At 40.7% G+C, this 21,999-nt stretch overlaps 1 protein-coding gene across 3 annotated transcripts in view; it reads right to left on the reverse strand.

The window, feature by feature from the left end:
* Positions 1 to 71: 71 nt before the first annotated feature.
* Positions 72 to 21,999, reverse strand: part of LOC126370514 (dmX-like protein 2) — a 62,199-nt gene continuing 40,271 nt past the window's right edge. For 2 of the 3 annotated variants that reach the window (XM_050015377.1, XM_050015376.1), the window contains exons 40-61: positions 21,771 to 21,985; positions 21,093 to 21,329; positions 20,751 to 20,983; positions 20,196 to 20,368; positions 19,743 to 19,843; positions 18,997 to 19,241; positions 18,300 to 18,613; positions 17,597 to 17,739; positions 16,986 to 17,148; positions 16,317 to 16,419; positions 15,738 to 15,917; positions 15,168 to 15,349; positions 14,531 to 14,633; positions 7,691 to 7,747; positions 6,074 to 6,134; positions 5,597 to 5,832; positions 5,088 to 5,157; positions 4,910 to 4,984; positions 4,168 to 4,385; positions 3,611 to 3,716; positions 2,839 to 2,948; positions 72 to 2,613 (exon numbers count right to left, since the gene is read on the reverse strand). In XM_050015377.1, the coding sequence (XP_049871334.1) occupies positions 2,848 to 2,948; positions 3,611 to 3,716; positions 4,168 to 4,385; positions 4,910 to 4,984; positions 5,088 to 5,157; positions 5,597 to 5,832; positions 6,074 to 6,134; positions 7,691 to 7,747; positions 14,531 to 14,633; positions 15,168 to 15,349; positions 15,738 to 15,917; positions 16,317 to 16,419; positions 16,986 to 17,148; positions 17,597 to 17,739; positions 18,300 to 18,613; positions 18,997 to 19,241; positions 19,743 to 19,843; positions 20,196 to 20,368; positions 20,751 to 20,983; positions 21,093 to 21,329; positions 21,771 to 21,985 (3,316 nt within the window). In that variant the 3' untranslated portion in view covers positions 72 to 2,613; positions 2,839 to 2,847. The remainder of the gene's footprint in view (positions 2,614 to 2,838; positions 2,949 to 3,610; positions 3,717 to 4,167; positions 4,386 to 4,909; positions 4,985 to 5,087; positions 5,158 to 5,596; positions 5,833 to 6,073; positions 6,135 to 7,690; positions 7,748 to 14,530; positions 14,634 to 15,167; positions 15,350 to 15,737; positions 15,918 to 16,316; positions 16,420 to 16,985; positions 17,149 to 17,596; positions 17,740 to 18,299; positions 18,614 to 18,996; positions 19,242 to 19,742; positions 19,844 to 20,195; positions 20,369 to 20,750; positions 20,984 to 21,092; positions 21,330 to 21,770; positions 21,986 to 21,999) is intronic. The other variant, XM_050015378.1, reaches the window with a different exon arrangement.

The raw sequence follows: 21,999 nt of genomic DNA on the forward strand, positions 1-21,999 counted from the left end.
AATCTTTTAATTTCATCTTATTTAAAACTCACGATGTAGGTGCGCTGCGAACTAAAAATAAAAATACAAAGTAATTGAGTTAACCTTTATTTAAAATGTTTCCTTCATAAATAAAACAAAATAAGCATTAAATATGAACAACGTCCATAATTTCATTCATTATTATATTTAACATGGTGCAGTGTGTAGTTTGATAATAAAATATTTGATTTTGAAATTGACAGTTTCAGTGTTGCATTATTGTACGTCTTGTTTGTGTGCTGCCTACAGATATTTATTTTTATTACGTACATATAACAATAGGCTGGCCGCGTATGGTGAGCACGGGAAACGTTATTATCAACCGACAATTTGCCGACGACTTCCGTCCGTCTACTTTTACCGCAGCACCATACGAACCTGCCAAAAACACCAAAGATATATTGCCCTAAGCTGATACCAATAAACTTACAAGTACATCACAGTTATCTACGAAAGTATGATCCGTAATGCGGAAAAGCAAAAACTACAATTACAAACTCAACACCAAAGTAATATTGACAAGTAATTAAAAATTACATAATGAGCTAACGAAGTCTAAAATTTCGTACCGTTAAGTTGCACACTACTAGAAAGAAGAAATATAACGAAGTATTTCGAAAACTGATTATATTTTTACAACATCCACTTTTAAGTTGTAATCTACAACAAACAATAATACAATGAATGGTATAAGATGCAAACATTATATTTTGCCAACAGATTATGATATGCAACTAATATATGACAACTTCCCATACGAAACTTGTGCGAAAATCACCCGTAAAACCTAAACAATTTGGTAAATAATTGCGCTGTGAATTTATCACTGCGCTGTACAATTTTAGCATGTCGAAAACAATTTGACATAAACTTTGGTGATTACACATAATTAACCTAGAGGAATATTAAAAATAGTTAACCAAACAAAAACAACGTACCAAATGTCTTTTAACAGCTCGGGGGCGCATGAGTGCACAACGCGCGGTTCACACCTGACGGTACGATTACATCTAATGTTTATTATATTGTGTATTTAAATGCTACTGGCCCCGATTCCTGCACACACCTAATTTTATTTTAAGTTATACCTGTCATTTTCTTATCCGACAAAAAGGAAAGGGACGCCTGTTAATTTTAAGATCAATTAATAACCCGGGCGAATATAATAAGCATCTCGCTCATATTCAATCCGTTTGACGTGTGCTGTTAACTTAATTCTATCGGGTTATTGGCAAATATAAAACTGGGAAACTTTTGTGTAAAATGTGTTCCATAAGTGTTATGCCTCTCGATTACCCGTCCCTTTCCTTTTCGGCGGATAAGACAATGACAGGTATGACTTAAAATAAAATAAGATGTTGTGTACTGGTATCAGCACCATTGTTTAACTATAAAGTGCTTGTTAAAGTATTAAACAAGACAGAAGTGCATGCAAGTTTTAGTAGAAAATTATAAGAACGTTGGTAGAGCAGAAAGAGACAGTTTTCCACAGTTTCGATCGGAGTTATCTAGAGTTAGTCATATAGATATAGAAGCAAATAACAATAGCATAATTTTATAATTTTATTGGAATATAACGCCAGACTAAAGGCTCTTTATATAATATCACAAACACACATACATTCATAATTTAGCAATCGATTTCAAAATGCTGAAAAAGTTGATTTTGCAGCTTTCGTTATCTGTTATACCTCAATTATAAATAATACTGTTTGGCAAACTATATTTGTTTAATAGTGTAAATAATAAGTAAATAAATATTCCTTTCAGATTTATTGCTTTGATTCAAAGAAATGCTCACCGGAAAATATTGCTTAACAGAATCTGGACGATTAATTTCGAAACATCACATATAATAGAAATAGAGAAATCTTACAGCTAATGGGGGTGCGACGGGAATAATTATTATCAATGTTGCATGAGAATATAGTGCCCAGCAGTGGGACTGTGGGCGAATAGAGACGATGCAACGGGGTTACATTAGTCATTATTTATTATTAACGAAGCCAACAAAGTCGATATACACACTGTATTGAAATATATTTTATTTGATAAATTATATTATGCGTCAACAAGTTACACGTATGATATATGCACTCACATCACAAGCTAAACATCCAAGGATTATAGTTATCTATGAAGGCTTCGACGAGGACAACTGTCGTATTCATAAGTTAGCGATTGTGTTATTGCACTTTATCAATACTAAAATACACATCGTACATGATACATTAAGATATGAACTACTGCTGTATTGTTTACATAATTCATATTAGGCCTGCCGTGGGGCCGGGTAGGTCGACTAACAGCGAGTGCAAATAAATAAATTATCGTTAGGTATATTCATCTAAGACGAGTTTTATTAAGATAAAAATAGCGAATATTTCACACTAGAGATAACTAAAGATTCATTTAACATTTTTAATACATTACATACAACATCGCCTACTCAGTGACTAGTCTAACGGCGCGGTATGTCGGTACTCGTACATCGTAACACATAATAGCAACAAGATAAATACATCACAAGGAGACAAGGCTGACGCCGCCGGGCGCCTGCGCCGCGCTCGCCGCGCACCAAGCATCACCCGCCTGCGCAACATTAAAATAACAAATTATTTACATCTCACTTAAGTGGTTATTACATTGCCTTCCGAAATACGAAATCATCTTACTTTTTCGGACAACCAGGTGATTCAAGGCATGTCCTTAACAAACAAAGGACAGTCTCAAGAAGTGATTTTCGCCTCGAGAAACTAAGACCTCCGGATCATGAGCCCAGTAGATCACGCTGTTATGGTTGATGGCGATATATACCGTATATGTTCAGTAGTGCGGCTGGTGCGGCGGCGGCGCGTCCCGCTCTGGCAGCTTGCGCACCTTCATCGTGCCGTCCGCGCCGCACGAGAACAACCGACCCGCGTTGTCTGCAACAAACAGAAGACAACGTTTATTCAACATTCCAATATAACATACAAAAACAAGTAAACAAGCAAGTAAGTATTTGTAAGTAGTCGTTACATGAGCCGAGTCAGGGGCCTTGGCGGCTCAATAGTAATGAAACCAGGGTTGATGAGGTCCCCTATTCCCAGTAGTCTTACCGAGTAGTTTTACCAGTTGAACTACTGGGAATTTCCTTCCCAATAGATTTACTGAATAGTAAGACTTCGCTTTTACCATTAGTTTTACTATGTCAAAATTTTTAAAACATAGACCTAGTAATTGATAGAAAGTAGATGAGACTATTGGGAGTAGGGGGATGAGGTTGGTACTCCACCTCACAACCCACACGATAGAAGAGAATATAACATAACAACATAAGCTCACGACTATATTGAAATTGGTAGTCGGAGGTACATCCATCCGAAGATAAACTAAATACCCACACCTCACTGAGCTCTCTGTTAGAACAACGTGACATGATGTAATTAATTTCGTATTATTTTGTTGGTAGTATGATATGCTCAATTCCAATGAGTAAAGTCCTCAAGTCGAGGACGTGAATGTCAACTTAAAATATCAAAATTCTCAGCTCAGGCCGAGTCCAGTTAACATCATAACCTTTTTATAAATAAATAAAGATACTGACCGATGTGTATTTGCGTGACGCCCTGTCCGATGTGTTTGAAGAACGAGCTACGCGCGTGCTCGCCAGTGAACGTGTGCAGCAGCTGGTGTGTGGCCAGCGAGAACACCTGCATAGAATATACAATATTATTTATAATGTTGAAATACGGAGGCAAGTGGGAAGAAAGGTTCATTAGTCTCTAGCATTTTAAAGTTTTCCAAGATCAAGGTGGTACGATATTCAGGAGGACAAAAGCTCAAAGGATAATAGGATTACGAAAGTGGTATAAAAGACGAAGGAAGGACACTGACCAAATTGGAATGTCCTTAAAATATTTAGGACGATCTACCGGCATACGTGTAGAAAACAATTGATGAATGTGGAAGAAGCAAGAGTACGCCACGATCGATGTATCTGCTTATTCTGGAGCGAAATAGACGTAATTATTTCGAAAACGAGAGAACGTGTGCTTACGAACTCTAACATTAAAACATTTCTCGGAACGCTATCGCCTCCGCTTTACAATGTTACTGTGTTACATTTAATGTATTAAAATGTGTTTAGTTGTATTATATTACCTTGATGTCTCCGTCAGCAGCGCCGATAGCGTAAATGTCCTCGCGCGGGGACAGCGCGACACACTTGATAGGCGCGTGGTGAGCGTGCAACTTATGTCTGGGTGCGCGCGCTCGCAAGTCCCATACAAGAACGTCTCCGCGCCGACCACACGATACTAGCGCCCCCGAGGTTCCTGCCCACGCCACGCTGGCTGCGCCGCCTTCGTGACACGTCCAAGCTGTAAGGCAGAACAATTTTGTATACTTATAGTCTTGTAACATCACCTCCCAACGAGGAATCTAGGTCTAATTTGCAGAAGCAAAGTGCTAGTTCGCATGAATTCCAGTCGTGCGTGCACGTGCTAACATTTTTCTATGACGACGGACAGACACTCAGTGTACAAGGTTGGGATTGTTCGTGCGTGTTCATTCGCATCCATAGTGCGACCAGCCTTATAACTGGGCAAAGCCAGAAATTATATAATTTATATACTAATACGAATAAAATATTCCTAGATGCGATGAAGTGATAACCTGTCTGGCTTCGCCCAGTTATAAGGCTGGTCGCCCTTTGGATACGTTTTCGTACGAACTCGACTCGTGCGTAAGTATTTTCTTACCATACAACAAAAGTGTCTATTTAAAAAAATAATTAAGTAAGTTTTGAGAATGGAAATGGTAATCTTTTGTATATTTAGCGCAAATGGCATTAGCTACTTGGCTGAAAAATATGTAGTAATCAAAACGCTGTAAGGATACTTACAGACGACCAAAGCTTTCTTGATAGGCATCAACGTGTCCCATATCGCTACGTTTTTACTTTCCGAACTGTGACCGGCTGAAACATTCAAAATCGATTAGTAAATAAAAACCTTAGCAGAATACATTATAGAATTCATAGTTTTATTATCATAATTTTGTTAATGTTTTAATTAAATTACCTGTGGCTACTAAACTGCAGGAACCAAGGAAAACGAAATCACTGATTCCTTTACTGTGACACTGGTGGGTCTGAAAAAGAAAAAATAAATTATGTTACCGCTTATTCACTATATCTGTCGTAAAATAAGAAAATAGGTTATTTTCATTATGCCTGACACCTTCAAATCAATGTTAGGATCTCCTTAATACGTCTCCTGCTCTCCTATTATGAGTTCGTGGTAATTCAAGCAGACCCAGGTTCATACAAGCAGAATCTATATTCGGTACGGTGTCAATAACACCCAGTTACGTATGGCTAACTATAAGGGGTGTAAGTGACATCGTAACGAAAACGAAATGGGATGATTCAACTCATTATTCTGAGATAACATCAAGTAGCATTTTGCATTGCCAAAGTATAGAATTAAACTTAAATTTTATTACAGTTTGTAGTGAAATTTTATATCGCCGCGTCTATTCTATCAACATAGACACAGTGGCACATACAACATAGTGGTACAGTACTCACAAAGAAGGGTCTAGGCGAGGCGTGAGGCTGTCCCGGCTGGTGATGCGACGCTGACGGGTGTAGTTGCCACAGTGCCAGGTTGCCGTCGGCATCGGCCGCAGCAAACTTGTTCCCATAGTCAGAGAAGCGCACCCGAGTGACCTTGGCGAACGCCCCGGGAGCGCGCGGCGACCAAACGCAGGAGGGATGTCCCCATTCCCACAGTTGGACCGAACCGTCCGCTCCCCCAGTCAAGTCTAGTGGGAGAATCAGTATTATTGGGTGCCCGTTCAGAGAAAGGTGGCAAAGGTAGCTAAACATTGTTGATTGTCAGTTTTATAGTAATAATGTGATGGAAAAGAAAAACTGTTCAGATTCGAAGTGATTTTTAAAAATAGTATAACTATTTGTAAATAATTATGTGGTGTTAAATATATCAATTAAATTAATTATTTAAAATTTGTAGTGTCTGGATATATAGCAAAAATATAAACTTACATAGTGGTTGTGTTGGATGAGCCGCCATCCTTTTAATATTGTCAATTTTGTGTTTCAGCACCTATACATACAAATTGAGTTAAAAAACAAATACATTTACATTTTTACCATTCGGATATTAGAAATGTGCGAAAGAAAATAACTCCGTGTCAACTAGAACAAAAGGACGTCACATTAACAACTAGAACAAAATGTAAATGTTTTTAAATCAAAAATAAGTAATAAATTAGGTTAACCAGACACCGAACAGAACATGCTGACAACATATACAACAACATAATATACAGGTAGCATGACGACAATGACAATTCAGACTGAAATTATAAACACCTAACTGAACGAAAAATCTAGAAAAAAATTGTCGAAGAAACTGAGGAGCTTTTACTGCGACCAAAACATAATCCATCGAAGTAAAGGGAATGTGGGTAATAACATGGGTGAACCAAAAAATGGTGTACAACATTAACAGCAATAATAAAACATTAAAACGTTGAACATTTGTCGAAGGGGGAGGTAAAAACGAGCGAAAATAAGAGGGGGTGCAGATCACTATGGGAAGTGACGTTGAGAAAATAATGGGGGTGTTGCGAGCTAGGGGTGTCACTGACCGGTTTCATGAGAAGCTTGGAGCGGTGTAGCACGAGGCGACAGTATTTCGCGTCGTGGCAACCCGGGAACTGCAGGCCCTTTACCTGCGCACACGCTTACACTCATACACACATTCTTGCACTGGCACGCTTGAATCCACCAATTTTGGGATAATGGTGTACATCCTTATTTAACCAACAGCACTTTTAAGTGAGCGGTCTGAACGTTGTACCTAAATCACCTAAACAAAACTTTTTTATGACCATATATGATCTGAGCGATATCCAATGAGCCTATTATCCTAATACCATTGTCATTGTAAAGCCATCTCCCTCCACCGCGCGAGAGTTCGTATAGGATAGATAGAGAAGCGCGAGCGAAGCGCGGAGGCGGCACATAGCACGCGAGACGGACAAATACATTCACAATACCCACACCGCGTTATTTGACTATCGCTCGACCAACCAATGTAACCATCCTTTAAAGTAGTTTAGAAGCAAAGGTTTTTGAGTCCATATAATAAAAATCACAACTTCTTTTGATCATATAGTCTTATGGTTTGTTTGCACCGGTGAGAAACTATACAGGGTGTTAGTGACATCGTAACAAAAACTTTGAGGGGTGATTAAGGCCATGATTTTGAGATGATATCAAGTGAAATTTTCCGTCGCAAAAGTATGGAACTGAAAATAGTTAAAAAAACATAAAAATTTTCATGAATATTCAGACTGAAAATGCCACTTGATATCAACTCAGAATTATGGTCTGAATCATCCCCCTGAGTATTCGTTACGATGTCACTAACACCCTGTATATTTCCATTTTATTTAAACACCAAATAATGTTATTATTGACAAGTTGAAGTTAGTGTGACGGCAGTGCCAGTGATCATTGCACAAAAGTTCAAAAGAATCGTCAATAAAGTGGCATAATTTTTAAACAGTTCTTATAAAAAATAATCTTTCAGCAAAAGTTACATTAGATCAGTCGAGCTCAACAAGTTATTGGATTAGTGAATCGACAACGTACTGTGACAATATAGGCTTCGTGGCCAGTTGGCTTTACGAGGCTTCCGCGCCGCTCCTGCTGTGGACGGCATTATTCACCATGTCAATCATACTCCAATGGGTTAGGGGTGAAGCATTCGAAAAATCATGCTTTTCTTTTACTCTAACATAGGGTTGATTCAAATTATGAGGAGTGGTCAGGGCTCTCAAGCAGTAACTCAGGATGTTAGTTGATTAAAAGATTTTAATTTTTGGAGTGTTAAGGTTTTTCTGGATTTTTAACTCTCTACTGTGGTATCACGAAAACTTATTTGTCGACTGCTGTAGGTCTAACGGGCCCAACGTGATAAAATATTGTCACGGTCATTTTATCGATTCTGACGATATCTTCTTCTTTGCGAATCGATGGCGATCGAAGCTAAATTTTTGTGCCCTAACACCTGCACTATTGAAGACCTGTACGAAGCCACTGACAATGCCGTCTGACGATATAATTGTCGTTTTGTCGATTGGTGCTAATACGTGAACCCAAGTCAGTCATTTCGTTCTGTCAAAATACGATAAAATCACGTGACACGCATGTTGGGAAAAAACAAATTTATCAGTCTCGTCAAAATTGATCGAATCGATCGATTCAGGCCTGCTGATCGTTCTATTTTTACTAAATTTTGATATACTATCAAGTAGCAACTTAACGGATAGTACCAGAGATATAAGACGGGTTAATTACGAGATTAGATTAAAAAAATATATTTATTAGACTAAAACCATTGTAATGCAATCGGTGCAAAAGCTTTTAGTTTCTCATAAATTCCATTGCAAAAATCCTTGTTAAATAGCTGTGCAAGCACACTTTTGTTTAGTCAATATATATATCGATACACCACAAGTTAGTAGAATATTAGACACCATTAATGTAAAATTTAAGATACAATGTTATCTATAATAGAACACCGTTATTATCTTTTTAATAAAATTATTTAAACAAAATTCTTAACTTCCATCATAAACCCACCAAGAATACCAACCCCGCTGTACGGGTTACGCTATCGCGTGTGACGCGACAAATAAAGTTCAATAGATGTACACCGTATATACGGTCACGAGCATTAAACATCTTGACCGTTATTCGAAGCCTAATAATAATTATATGAGATATGCCACTGTTTCCGTTCCTTTTCTGTCCCTTTCTTCCGGTTTTTACCTAGTTTCTGTCTCTTTCTCTCTTTCCACCACCACCGGCAGTAGGGCGCCATAGTTTTGGCGTACAAAATTTTCCTCATTAACGTCGTTGTTCCCGTTCCGTCAAGACGTGCCTGGAGTTATTTCCATGTGAGTAATTCTCCTAGTCATCCATGCTACACTATTATTTTATTTTTACAAAGTGAATTTGGTTCCCTTTCAAATAATCAATATATTTTTTAAAAGATATTATCGTCGGTAGTTGGTGAAAATAAGTTCATCGAAATAAGTTTTGTTTTGTAGAATTATAGTTTTTGAACGTTACGTTTTGAACTTTTTTTTTGATAACAAAAACTACCTACGTTTTGGAATTGATACTTATAACGTTTAACGGTGTGTACCGTTCGATATTTGTGTATTATTATTTGTTTTTTCTGATAGATTCGTAAATCTAATTTCGTTATACATAGTGACGGTGATTCAAGAGCGATAAAATGAATGAATTAAGTGCCGGTAATCAAGATACGAACTGTAACGATAAGACAAATAAAACTGTCCGTAAACGAAAACGGTTAACTAGTACCAGTTCGGATTCGACTTCGTCGTCCAGTAGTTCTAGCAGTTCTAGCAGCAGTGATTCAAGCCCTGCTCGCAAGCGATCTCGACGATCTCGTAAATCTAAGCGGCGCAAATCAAAACAAAACTGTAAGTTAGATAAATTGATTTCTGAGGTTTCGAATTTAAAATCTCAACTTGTCTGCACACGTAATAGTGAAACATGCTGTGAAAACGATTATATCGATGATACTGTGAGTCGTCAGCTTTACAGTAGTGAACGTGTGTTAGAAGATGATGATGTTGATCCAGAACCGCAGCCAGAGTTTTCCTTGGCGATTGGCACTAAGCTGAGAGATCCAGATATACTGAAGACTCCTCAACCGTACTTAGAGCTTTTAAAATCAGTCCAACGGCTAGGAGATCCAGATTGGAGAGATGTAAGGTACTCTGACGTGCAAAAATACTACCGCCATTCGCCCGGTTTTACAGAGTTAGAGGCCAATGATGAAGTTAAACGTTACGACGCACCGCGTACATTGATTAATATAGAAAAAGCATTCGCTTCCTTAAGTTTTGCGCTTCTTAAACAAAAAGATCACTTAGAGAAGGAGCTTCGTAGTTTTCTTATTTGGGCTAAAGAGTCTCCCAGTTTATCTTATGAGGATATCAACTGTAAAATACAGGATATTTTTGTGACTGGGGATTTCTCCAAAATATCTAACGATGCTCTGCAGTTGGTCTGCGGCCACAGGGCAGAGATAATACAGCAACGTCGAGAGACAATACTCTCTTCAGTAAAGGATCCGCTTCACAAAAGTGTATTGCGGAAAATACCGCCATCTTGCAGTAATCTTTTTGATGCTGAAAAATTTACATCTACACTTGAAAAAGCGGGTGGTGTCAGAAAGGTGCTCTGGCCTAGGCAAAAGGATCGCGTGTCTGCAACGCAGCCCGATCGTAGTGCTTCTACATCTGGCCAACCGAATTCGTCGACACAGCCTACAAAAAGGTTAAATTATAAAGCCAATTCGCAACATAATCCAAACAATTTCAAAGCTGGCAGTGGAAATTATTCCGGATTTAACAATAGGTCATTTCGGGGCCGAGGCGGAAAACAAACAAATCGTAGGTATATCGACATCGATAATCGTGCTCGAAAACACTCCCCCTCGTCCCACCGGGACAGGAGAGATAAAAATAAGAAATACTGACTCACCGAGTCACTTTCAAGCCGGCCAATTGACATTTTATTACCACAGATGGCAAGAAATGAAAGCGCCGGACTACATACTAAGGATTATTTCAGGCTACCGTATCCCTTTTTTGGAAAAGCCTCTCTTGCATATACCAGATATCCCCAGAAGCCGACAGGCGACGCCTGCATCAGTAAAAATGGACGAAGTAATATGCAGAATGAAAGCAGAGAGTGTGCTCTCCGTCGTACCGTTAACGTCTCCGAGTTTTGTCTCTCGGATGTTCCTGATCCCCAAAGGAGACGGAACATTGAGACCCATTTTCAACCTACAAGCTCTCAACTACTATGTCGGCACAAGTCCATTTCGACTGATAAATACCCACAAGATCCCCGATTTTCTACAAGCAAACGACTGGTTGGTGAAAATCGATTTATCTCAGGCTTACTTCCACGTATCAGTATCCCCATCGCACAGGCGCTTTCTGCGCCTTATTTACCAGCAAGAACTACTGCAAATGAACTGCCTGCCCTTCGGGTTGAGTTCAGCACCAAGGACGTTTGCTTCAATAAGCAATTGGATTGCTCAGATCCTACGCCAAAGGGGAATCCGCCTACTGGTGTACCTCGACGACTACCTATTGGCAAATCAAGATGCACTCTTACTGGAGAAGCAGGTAGCAATGACATTGAAATTATTGAAATATCTGGGATGGACGGTAAATCACAGCAAATCTGTTCTTGCTCCTCGTCAAGAGATAGAATATCTCGGGTTGTCATGGGATACCCGAAACAACAGAAAACAGTTTCCGGAGAACAAACGCTTGAAACTGACGGTAGAGATACTCCGCCTTCTCGAAACACAGACTGCCAGTCGAAAAGGCCTACAGAGTCTTGTGGGAAAAATGAATTTTGCCAGTTTTGCTGTTCCCCGAGGAAGACTCCACTTTCGAAGATTACAAATGTTAAGCATTATAAATGCAACGAAGCCGGAAGATGCAGAGGTTCCCTTACCGGGCCTGGTTCTACAAGAGTTACAATGGTGGATAAATCACATGTCCGACCCGTCACCTATCCATGTAGCACATCCACACCATTACATCGTGACAGATGCATCAAATCAAGGTTGGGGAGCGTTAGTAAACAACGTGCCTCTGTCAGGAACTTGGTCGAAGAGGGAAGAGAAATTGCACTGCAATCTCAAGGAGTTACTTGCCATCTACAAGGTAATAGAAGATCAAAGTCAGAACCTCCGACTTTGCTCTGTTCACCTGCAGTGCGACAACAAAACAGCTGTTTCATATCTACGAAGCGAAGGCGGGACCAAATCCAAGAAGCTAATGGAACTTACGTACAAGATCCTAACTTTGATAGATTCCCTGCAGATAAATATGGTAGTTCATCATATCCCCGGCCCGTACAATATCGAAGCAGACCGACTCTCCCGATTTCAAATAGTTCCCGAGTGGCACCTATTGCCTCAAGCTACGATTCCAGTATTTTCCAAATGGGGAACACCCGCCATCGACTTGTTCGCGTCTCGAGTCACGCGAGTAGTCCCAAAGTACTGTACTCTGGATTGTCAAGACATCCTTGCGGAATTTCACGACGCCCTGTCTCGAGTATGGGATTATTACCTAGCATGGGTGTTTCCTCCACCCTTCTTAATTCCCAAAGTTCTTCAACATCTAAACAAATGTCGAGGTGTATATCTGATCGTGGCTCCGAAATGGGAGCGTGTTTTTTGGAGGCCGGACCTGAAAGCCAGAGCAATCGCTCCACCTTGGACAATCCAGAACCTTCCACAAGTTCTAGTGGACGTAGCTACGGGGCTAGCGCCTCCCAAAGCGTCGGAAATGCGCCTAGAGGTTTGGAGATGTGGGGCTGGAATGAACATCTAAGGGATTGGTCCGAGGTCGAAAAATCTCTTCTCATGAAAAGTTGGCGGCCTTCAACTTTGAGGTCTTACAAACCGGCTTGGACGCGCTGGACAACTTGGGCTCAGATAAATCATGTTTCCTTTAACAAACCCAACGGATCAGACTTATCTAGATTTTTAGCATATTTACATAATGATGAACGTTTGTCTTATAACACTATTCTGTCATACAAGTCGGCTGTATCAACTCTGTGCGACCCAGAATCTTCTGAGCGTCTTAGCAGTCATCCGCTTGTAAAACGGATACTGAAATCTATTGCCATTGCTAACCCAAAAGCACCTAAACCACCGATATGGGACATTGATTTGGTAATAAAACACATGTCGCAAATAAATTCAGACGTTAGTAATTTATACCAAGTATCAAAATGTACAGCTACAATTCTTTTATTATGTTCGGGTCGCCGAGTTCACGACTTAACATTACTACGAGTAAATCCTGAGGATTGTAATGTATCTGATAATTGTATTACGCTTATACCTGCTTTTGGATCTAAGACAGATTCCTCCGAATATCGTCAATCTGGTTGGCAGTTAAAACGTAACCCAGACAATAAAAGTTTGGACCCCGTTTATTGGATTAAGCGTATGATTGATGTAGGAAAAGAAAGAAGGGATAATGCTGATTGCGACAGTTTATTTGTGTCAACATGTGGTCCAGCTAAACCAGCTTCGAGATCAATTATTGCCGGTTGGGTTAAAAATATGTTAAGAGAAGCTGGTATCGACGCTTCAGCTGGCAGTTTCAGAGCTGCAGTAGCTTCTAAAAGCTGGTTGGATAATTCGCCATTAGAAGATATTTTATCAAGAGGTAATTGGAGATCAAATAAAACATTTCAACGTTTTTACTGCCGAAAAGTAATCAATACCGACTCTAACCCTAATCGATCTATGTCACAATTATTTAATCCTCTAGGTTAGAATTCATTTTGTTCTAATGGGAATTGGGTACTGCATTTGTTTTTATTTCTTGTAAAAGTATTTTTATTTACAAGTGGTTGTAATTTATATTATGCTGATTTGTTTCTTGAATATTATAACAACTTTGTACTTACACAGATCTGAGAAGTTTTATTTTAATACAATTACATCCCAGTACGGGCGAATTTCGCTCCTTTTATAATTACTATTTATTATAAGTGTTTTCGTGAGTAATATTATGTAGTCACATTGACATCAGATCTGTCACCACCACCAGGCGATATCAAACACGTCTCATATAATTATTATTAGGCTTCGAATAACGGTCAAGATGTTTAATGAAGACGTTTTACCTAAAAATAAAACGTGTATTAAACATACTTACCTTATTCGAAGCCTAATAAGTTTAATTCTGCCTGATGGTCCAACGACTTAATGAGGAAAATTTTGTACGCCAAAACTATGGCGCCCTACTGCCGGTGGTGGTGGAAAGAGAGAAAGAGACAGAAACTAGGTAAAAACCGGAAGAAAGGGACAGAAAAGGAACGGAAACAGTGGCATATCTCATATAATTATTATTAGGCTTCGAATAAGGTAAGTATGTTTAATACACGTTTTATTTTTAGGTAAAACGTCTTCATTAATATGTATACACTTTGGTACCATGTCACATTAACTTTTTTGACAAGTTGAACTGTAAGTCGCACTAAATGGCAAATATGTTAGTGCAACAGAGTTCTAAAGTGGGTACTTTATATTGCTCATAACTGTAAATAGACAGCGGAAAGAAAATTAGAATAAAAACTGCATAAATATCGCTTTACCTCGATATGGAACAAACGCATAGACTATTCACGTTAAACCATAAATACATTTTAGTAGCATGTTGTGTTGACAGTCTACATCGTAAAACTCATAGACCAGTGGCTTTCGACACCATTTTTAGAGTAAACTATATTCAGCACAAGACTTAATATAACATTTTTTTAAACTATTTCTATGTACAATTATACAATTATAAGGTATTTGCAATAATTATGAGTAGAAATGCCAAGACATAAGATACTTACAACACTAGCGCCGCGTCCAGTCTGACTGGCCATGCCGATGGGGACTTGTGGCGCGTTCGGGTTGAGAGGGGAACTGTTGCCTGTACCAGGAATACTGTTAGGCCTGTTCAAGTAAAAAATAAAAGTTATAATATTTCTTGTATGTATGTGCAAAAAGATAAATGTGTAATAAAGAATATTTGATCGGTTTGATTAAAAAATATGATGGCCAAGGACTAGTATAAACTTATAGCCAATCATCGTATAGGTTGTAAGGTGAGATAACCGACTACATCGGCTCTGGGAGTCAGTTATTATTGGGCTACTAAGTTCTGTGACTTGGTTCAAGAAATGGTTAAGTAAAATCGTGGTGGTGTCTTTCGAAAGACAAAATTATGGCCCAAGCAGAGTCATAAATACATTTTATACCCAGAGATACGTCTTTGGTCTCACTTGACCTGATGCTGTATGACTATGAAACCGGTTTCAGGGAATGTGGCGGAATCGGAGTCCAGGCCGCTAGGCACGAGCTTCGATGTGTGAATCTCTCCGATGTTCTTACCGATGATCTTAGTAGGTTCAACTCTCATGCGTCCCCAGATACGTCCAATTCTTAAGACTTAAAAACTGTCAGTAGTCCTACAATCCTGGTACTTACTTGTCCTGATGTTGTATGAGTAAGAAGCCAGTGTCGGGTAGAGTAGCGGGGTCTGACCCCAGGCCTAGTAAGTCCACTTCGCACTCGTCTTCGGCCCAGCACGCTCCGCCCCGTAGTAGCAGAGATACATCCATCTCTTGAACCTCTCGGGCCGTCGCGACTGCTAGCAGACCTCCACCGACCTGAGAAATTAATGACAAAAAAAATTTGAGTGAAGCAAATTAATGAATAATTGAGTCATGTTTCAGTAATATCAGTATTAGATTAGTCAGTATATATCACAGGGCTAAGAAACCCCTGAACTAAAAACTAACTAACAAGCAGCTGCCTGAAACCATCAGAAGACCTTCATGTCATCATGTAATGCGTGGAAGCAACGCAATGGGCACAAATCTAAATGGCAACTAAGGCCATTTTGCAATTAAAGTCGTAAGACCAAATGTCACTTTACAACCTTAACCCCATTTGTTTGATTATTGTGTCTGGAATTCTCGGCCATAAGAAGTTAAGGCATTTTGATTTTGGGTTTTCCGCAACTAATCCGTCTAAATTACGAGAATGGCAACTCACCCTATTAAGACAGAAGGCGGCGATGGAGTCCTGTTCCTTGTGAATGATCCGCACAGGGCTGTGGGTCTCGTCGTCGCGTCGTTGTTGCGGGATGCAGCCGCCGCGGCCCTCGCCGCCTGCCGCCTCCACAGACATCGACTGCGTGCGGCGACGAGAGAATACTGCGCGGATGAATATTTCCTGGAGGAGGTGGAGTCGATTAGTAAGAGAACAACATATCATTAGAAACAGTTACAGAATGTCTTATCTAGACCCAGTAACTCACATTGATATTACAACACAAGTAACCCATACCTGAACATTTTTTTGACTTAACAAAAGCGCTGTGGCCTCTTACATGGCCATACGAGAACGAGGAGTAAAACAACAAGAGTTATACATAAATACATTAGGTGGGTTAAAAAGACCAAATCGAAACAACTCATGTAATAAGTAATATTGCAAATGGGAAATAGCAATAAGTTGTTTCGATGAGGCTTTTTTAACTTCCCAGGACTTTTCCAACAAAGTTATCCACCATCATTCATCCCGATACCGTTGACAAAACCTACAATGTTTCGTGGCATGAATTAAACTCACCTGCACGGGTTCCTGTCGCACTAGGAAGTTCCATAACCGTCTGGCCGGCGCCGCGCTCCAGAGCGACGAGTTGAATGGCGTATTATGCTTCTCTAGCAGACACCTGTAAAAAAACATGAGTTACCTGAAAGTTGTGCCTTGCATTGGGCTTATACACAGTGCTTACAGATAAGATAAATATACTTTATTGAGCACAACTGACACAAAATACAGAAATTAAGACAACAATTTGAATGTTGAATGTCTCACTCGTCACGTAGGTCAGCTGAAAGAAATCTCTTTGTTTAGAAATAAGCTTACCTGTACTATCTGTTTTCTTTGTATGTTTCTTGTGTCTGTTTTATTGTGTACAAATAAATAAATAAAATAAATGAACAAACACAGAAAGGGCAAAGGCAAAACAGGAGGCCTTATTGGTCATACATCAATTTGTTCCAGACAACATTTGGGTAGAGGAGAATTGAATAAAGTCATTTTTAATACGTTACGGTACCCCGACTAATGCATACACGTACGGACACTGTTCTATGATGGCAAACTGGCACCCAGTCTGTGCGCTCCCAGTGTGTACTTGGAGGGTACAGGGGTTGGAATTGTTCCTGTTTGTACGAACGAGTCGAAATAGTACGGAAACGTGCGATCTACTTGAGTACAAGTACGTCATCTTACTTGTATTTATTGATGGGCGGACCGCTGGTCTGCTGGTCAGGGAAGCAGCCGGGAATGTAGTCGGGGGGCGGTGCGCGCGACTCCAACGTCTCTGTTAGCTGCTGCTGCCATTGGTCCACGCGACGCAACGCCGCGTGGATTGTGGGACTGGTTGTTGCTAGTTCTGTACCGCAAAAATTGTATATTAAGCTTAGGAGGTCCGTATAAATAAAGACGTAAGGCTTAATGTCCTTTTAATTACCAAGCCCCCATTGTTTAACTATTGTGTCTAGAAATCTGGGCCTTACGAGGATATATCAGAAAACCTCACAAGTATTAATGCAAAGAAAAATAGTAAAGTTCATTGCTCGATTTTAACTTATACTAAAGATTTTCTTCCAATAACTTCATAATTGACAATCAGAAAGGTGTTTCTGGTTACGTTTGGAGCATCCTGGGATATATTCTATTGATTGGGGAATCCTTTCACCATGTGAGGTGAAATTAGATTCCTCGCTATCCACAAAGAAGATGTTGTAGGTTAAAGCCCCCAATGCCCAGAGTTCCAGACACAAAAGTTAATGGGGTTTGGATTTTAGGACTGGGCCTTGAGACCTTAAACATACACTCACCGGACATCTCAATGCCGCACATCTGCAAGAAGTGCTGCAACTTCTGCTGCGCCAATCTCAGCACGGCCACTCGCATCACGTACCACGAGTATGAGTCAGGGTCTGAGTGCTCCGTGTTACTGAACTTGCTCTTCTTCTCTTTTCTGTTTATAAATAGAATAAATACGATAAATGTAAGCTCACAACTATTATTTCCAAAGATAATGTGGTTTCCAGGATTTGTGCTCTGTTAATGGCAATAAACTAGCTTCCTATTACGTTGGACTTCAACATAGCTGGTGTCTCCTCACTCCTGTGGGTGTACTATACACCTGTGCCTACAGGAGATACAGGCGTGATTCTATATTATGTTATTATTTCCAACTGGGATAGGCAGAGGTCGGTCGATCCATCGCATGATGAACTAATTACCCGCGTTTAACTGTTCATGCCTTCTTACAAGAAGCCTTCTTAAGGAAGGAGGACGGACATTACAAATAATTCAAGAATTAAACTAAAAAATATAATTTTGATCAGCAAAACAGGTGTCGAGATATTTGCTTATTGCAACGGCGGTCGTGCATACCTTGGAGTAGAAATATATAAACCAAAGCAAGCTTTAGTTCATAGGTACTCGTCTATGCTAAAACATGGTAACACCGATGTTTACACTTTATAATAAAATATCAATAATATTTTCGCATTTTATTAAATAAATACTTACTTGGTGGTAGACGTGTCAAAGATATCGTCGTCGTCGACTTCACTGCCACTGTCCTCTGCGTCTTCCGCGCCTGATTCAGCTGAATCATAGTCATAGTTCTCCGGATCTTGTTCCGGCGACGGCTTGGTCAGCAGAAACGTCAATATGCTACAATGCGGCGGCACGAACTGTTCCCTATATGTCGGCCGACCTTCCTGGATGTTCTTGTGAGGTTGAGTCGGACCGAGGCCCAGTAATCTCATGTTGAGTAACGCACGTTTCTCCCGCAGAGACGACCAAACTGATGTGCCTTCTGGGCGTTCCACTAGTTTTGGCTGGAACAAAGAATTATGCTGGTGATGAAGGATAAAGGTGGTATTGATTATTGTTTCACTTACTATTATCTGTTCGAATGTTACTACAACGTTACCTATAACCTCGTTTTCGAAAACTAAATAGTACAAGTCGAGTTCTGTCGAAGGGGTTTAAAAAACCACATTTATTGACATTGCGCACTTACTTTTATATGTGCAAATGTCAAGTCAAGGGTCTATTGCAGACCCCCAGTTTTTACTCATTGCTGATTCAGTGCACTAAAAACTGGAGGTCTATTGCAATTTGACATTTGCACATATAAAAGTAAGTGCTTTGTAGCTTTTTTAGATTAATTGCTTTAATATGGTATCTTCTTCACATTTATATCTACATTAAGACTCACCTGCGGCGTAGCGGGGGCGGTAGTAAGCAACCTGCGGACCCCTCCACCGAACAATCTAGAATGTGCCTTCATGTCGGCCGTCTGTGCTCCCAGGCGGTACAACAAGTGAGCATCTCTCGCCGCCAGCGCCCAGCCTAGTAGCGCTAGGTATACCGCGCAGAATGCCTCGGCAAGTAGAACTGGTAAGCGCGGCGCGTCCTCTTCTTCCGCCGCTCGTAACGCGAGACCGCGAAGTGCGGATACTCCTAAGAGAAATGTAGAAATTATTTCAAATACCTAGTTGTTAGTTAATTAGTGGGCTCAGTCCCGCAGTTACACTGTTGTTGACTACGTAAGCCAATCTAACTCCCTCCAGAAGCTCAGAAGCCTCCTGGGGTTTTCAAAGGGTTCGCAGAGCAACCATTGCTTTGAGGATTTGTACCCGTTGTGCTATCACTCTCGTGCATTCCAGGATTACATAGTGGGCTACCAAGTTACTAACTATTGTTTCTTATTTTTGAAATGGAGTTTGTCATTCTTGAAAGTAAAACAATTTGTCAAGTGTTATATCACCAGCCCGCAGTGGAGCAGCGTAGTGAAGTATGCTCCATACCCCCTCCGGTTGGTTGAGGGAGGCTTGAGCCCAACAGTGGGACGTAAATAGGTTGTTTATGTGTACCACCAGGGTTGATGAGGACAAGGTCGGTCATTGACTTTACTACTCGCTCGAAATAACACCAAGAGATAAGATAGATCCAATTATTTACCTGGCCACTTGTTGGGTGGAGTTGTGACTTGCAATTCATCGATAGATTGACGTCTTTGTCGGGCGAGTAAATGTGTAGAGCCTGGAGTTTCGGCTATGATACTGTAAACAAATGTATACATGCACATTTTATATATTCAACTATTAGCTTTACGGGCAGGTGTAAAGCTGATGTAGCAGGACTTCACCCGCGTGGAATTCTGGTTTGTGCAAAGGGCTTTGAAGATTGTATCATGGCCCACACACTGGCCCAAATATTGTCTTTGAAATATATTTTCTTGCGGCCATACCTTCGGTGGTACCTTCACAAATGGATAAAGCACCACTAGCAATGTCTTTGATGGCCTATATCATAATGGTAACTTGACACTACGACATTTTGTCAATCACTACTTTTCACTGTCGTCGGCAAGAAGAACATTTTTGAGTTGGAGCTTGACTTTGTAAATCTTACCCATCGTGGTGATGCGTGTGCTTTAAGCTGAAACTGTCAGAGTCGCAGAGACTCTGGTAGATACAGGCAGAGAGAGCGACGGCTAGTTCCCTCAAAGTGTGCAGGATACGCGTCGCCGACCCGCCCGGGATACCCAGCTCGCCGATCGTGCCTAGCATGTCGTGAGCTACCGCCTGCAACAGAACAAAGTCATAGACGTCGCAATGACAATGGAGAACGTATTGCAAAACGGCTTGCCGTAATGTAACACGGCGGATTATTAACTTACACCAATAATGGGCCGACCCACAAGTAATTAGAAGACCATTTCACAATTTGTAGCCACTTCTGATACGAAGTCCTCAGATGAATTAGAGTAACAAATAATACCATAGACGACGTGGTCCATGATCTTATAAAACAGTAGCCGGGACTAACGGCATAAAGTGCTAATGCAAATGGTCACGTAATTTTTAGGCCAATCACGTGCTTCCGGCTTCATTATTATAAAGAAAACAGGTTTACAGATAGCGAGTCAAATGTTTTGGCAGCTAATGTGCATAAAATGAGACCAACCTGTAAATGCCTCACAGGATCAGCAACAACCGTGTTGTTGGCCGCAACAGCAGCTGCTAACAACGGCAGCGTGGTGGGGAATGGCAGAGGCGACAACAGTTGTTGGTGCTGCTTGTCTTGTCCTAGTTCTTGCAGTAGTAGAACTAGCTCCATACGGACGGAGGCTAGACCGCCGCCGCCCGCACCGTGGAGCGAGCAATATGACAGTAACGTGCGCAGGAGGGTTTCGTTAGCTGAAATGTTATGGTATAATAATATTTCAAAGTATCTGTAAAGTTTCTTTAATTTTTCCTTTTAGTAAGCAGTATTTTACTATTACAAATTTGAAAATGAAAGACCTACCTTTGAGCCACTTCTTGCGTCCCACAGCCCGTTGCACTTTAGCTTCAAAGTCTGCTTTTTCCCTGATGAGCAGTTGATGTAACGTCGGTCGTTCGGGCAGCGGAGGTGGGTCGGCATCTGCGCATATAAGCTCCCCGCCTCCGCCCGAGCCCGGCGCGGACGCGTAGCCGCATAGACGACGTAACGCCTCTACTTCGCGCTCCAACCAGATGTATAACTGGTAACGGAGGTGTCCACCTGCGTGTTGAAATTGTGACTTATTATGGAGCTGAGGAAGGTCTGCTAGCGCGCTGTAGGAGAAACTCATGTAACACGTGTTTATGGTGGCATAGTAATACTTTTCCTATTCACGATTAGACGATTTTATTTCTTTTAAAAATATGTACAGATAACAGCGGCCTTTCAAAACTAGTAACGGTGACCACCGTGCGCCATGCCTAAGGCCCTTGACATGGCTTCAAACATTTTCCGAAGTATACATAGTTCTATTTCCGGACAACCAGGCGATATCAGCCAGCAAATATCCTAACCAAAATAGGAACAGTCCCACCAAGTGATATTTTGTTTAATATGTCCTCTCCAGGTATCGAACCCAGGACCTCCCGATAGTGAGGCCAACGCTCTATCCACTGGAACTTGAAGCCGTTATACGCACAAAAAAATTAAATGCGAGCTTACCATCGACTTCAAATCCAGTGGCCAGCGTACTGAGTTCCTCCATCAGTATTTTGAGGCAGGCGACGAATTTGAGTTGTTGCGCCATGATGTCCACGGTCGGCGGCTCGTCTACCTTGTCCTTCTCTGACACTCCGTTCTGTTCTTGTTCTTCCTCTGTATCTTTTTTGTCCATCTTCATTTCTAAAGGCGGTGTTGACGCTCCTGATTCGCCGGATCTAGTGGAATGGTT

This window comes from Pectinophora gossypiella, chromosome 11, assembly GCF_024362695.1.
Source record: "Pectinophora gossypiella chromosome 11, ilPecGoss1.1, whole genome shotgun sequence".
Lineage (NCBI taxonomy): Eukaryota > Metazoa > Arthropoda > Insecta > Lepidoptera > Gelechiidae > Pectinophora > Pectinophora gossypiella.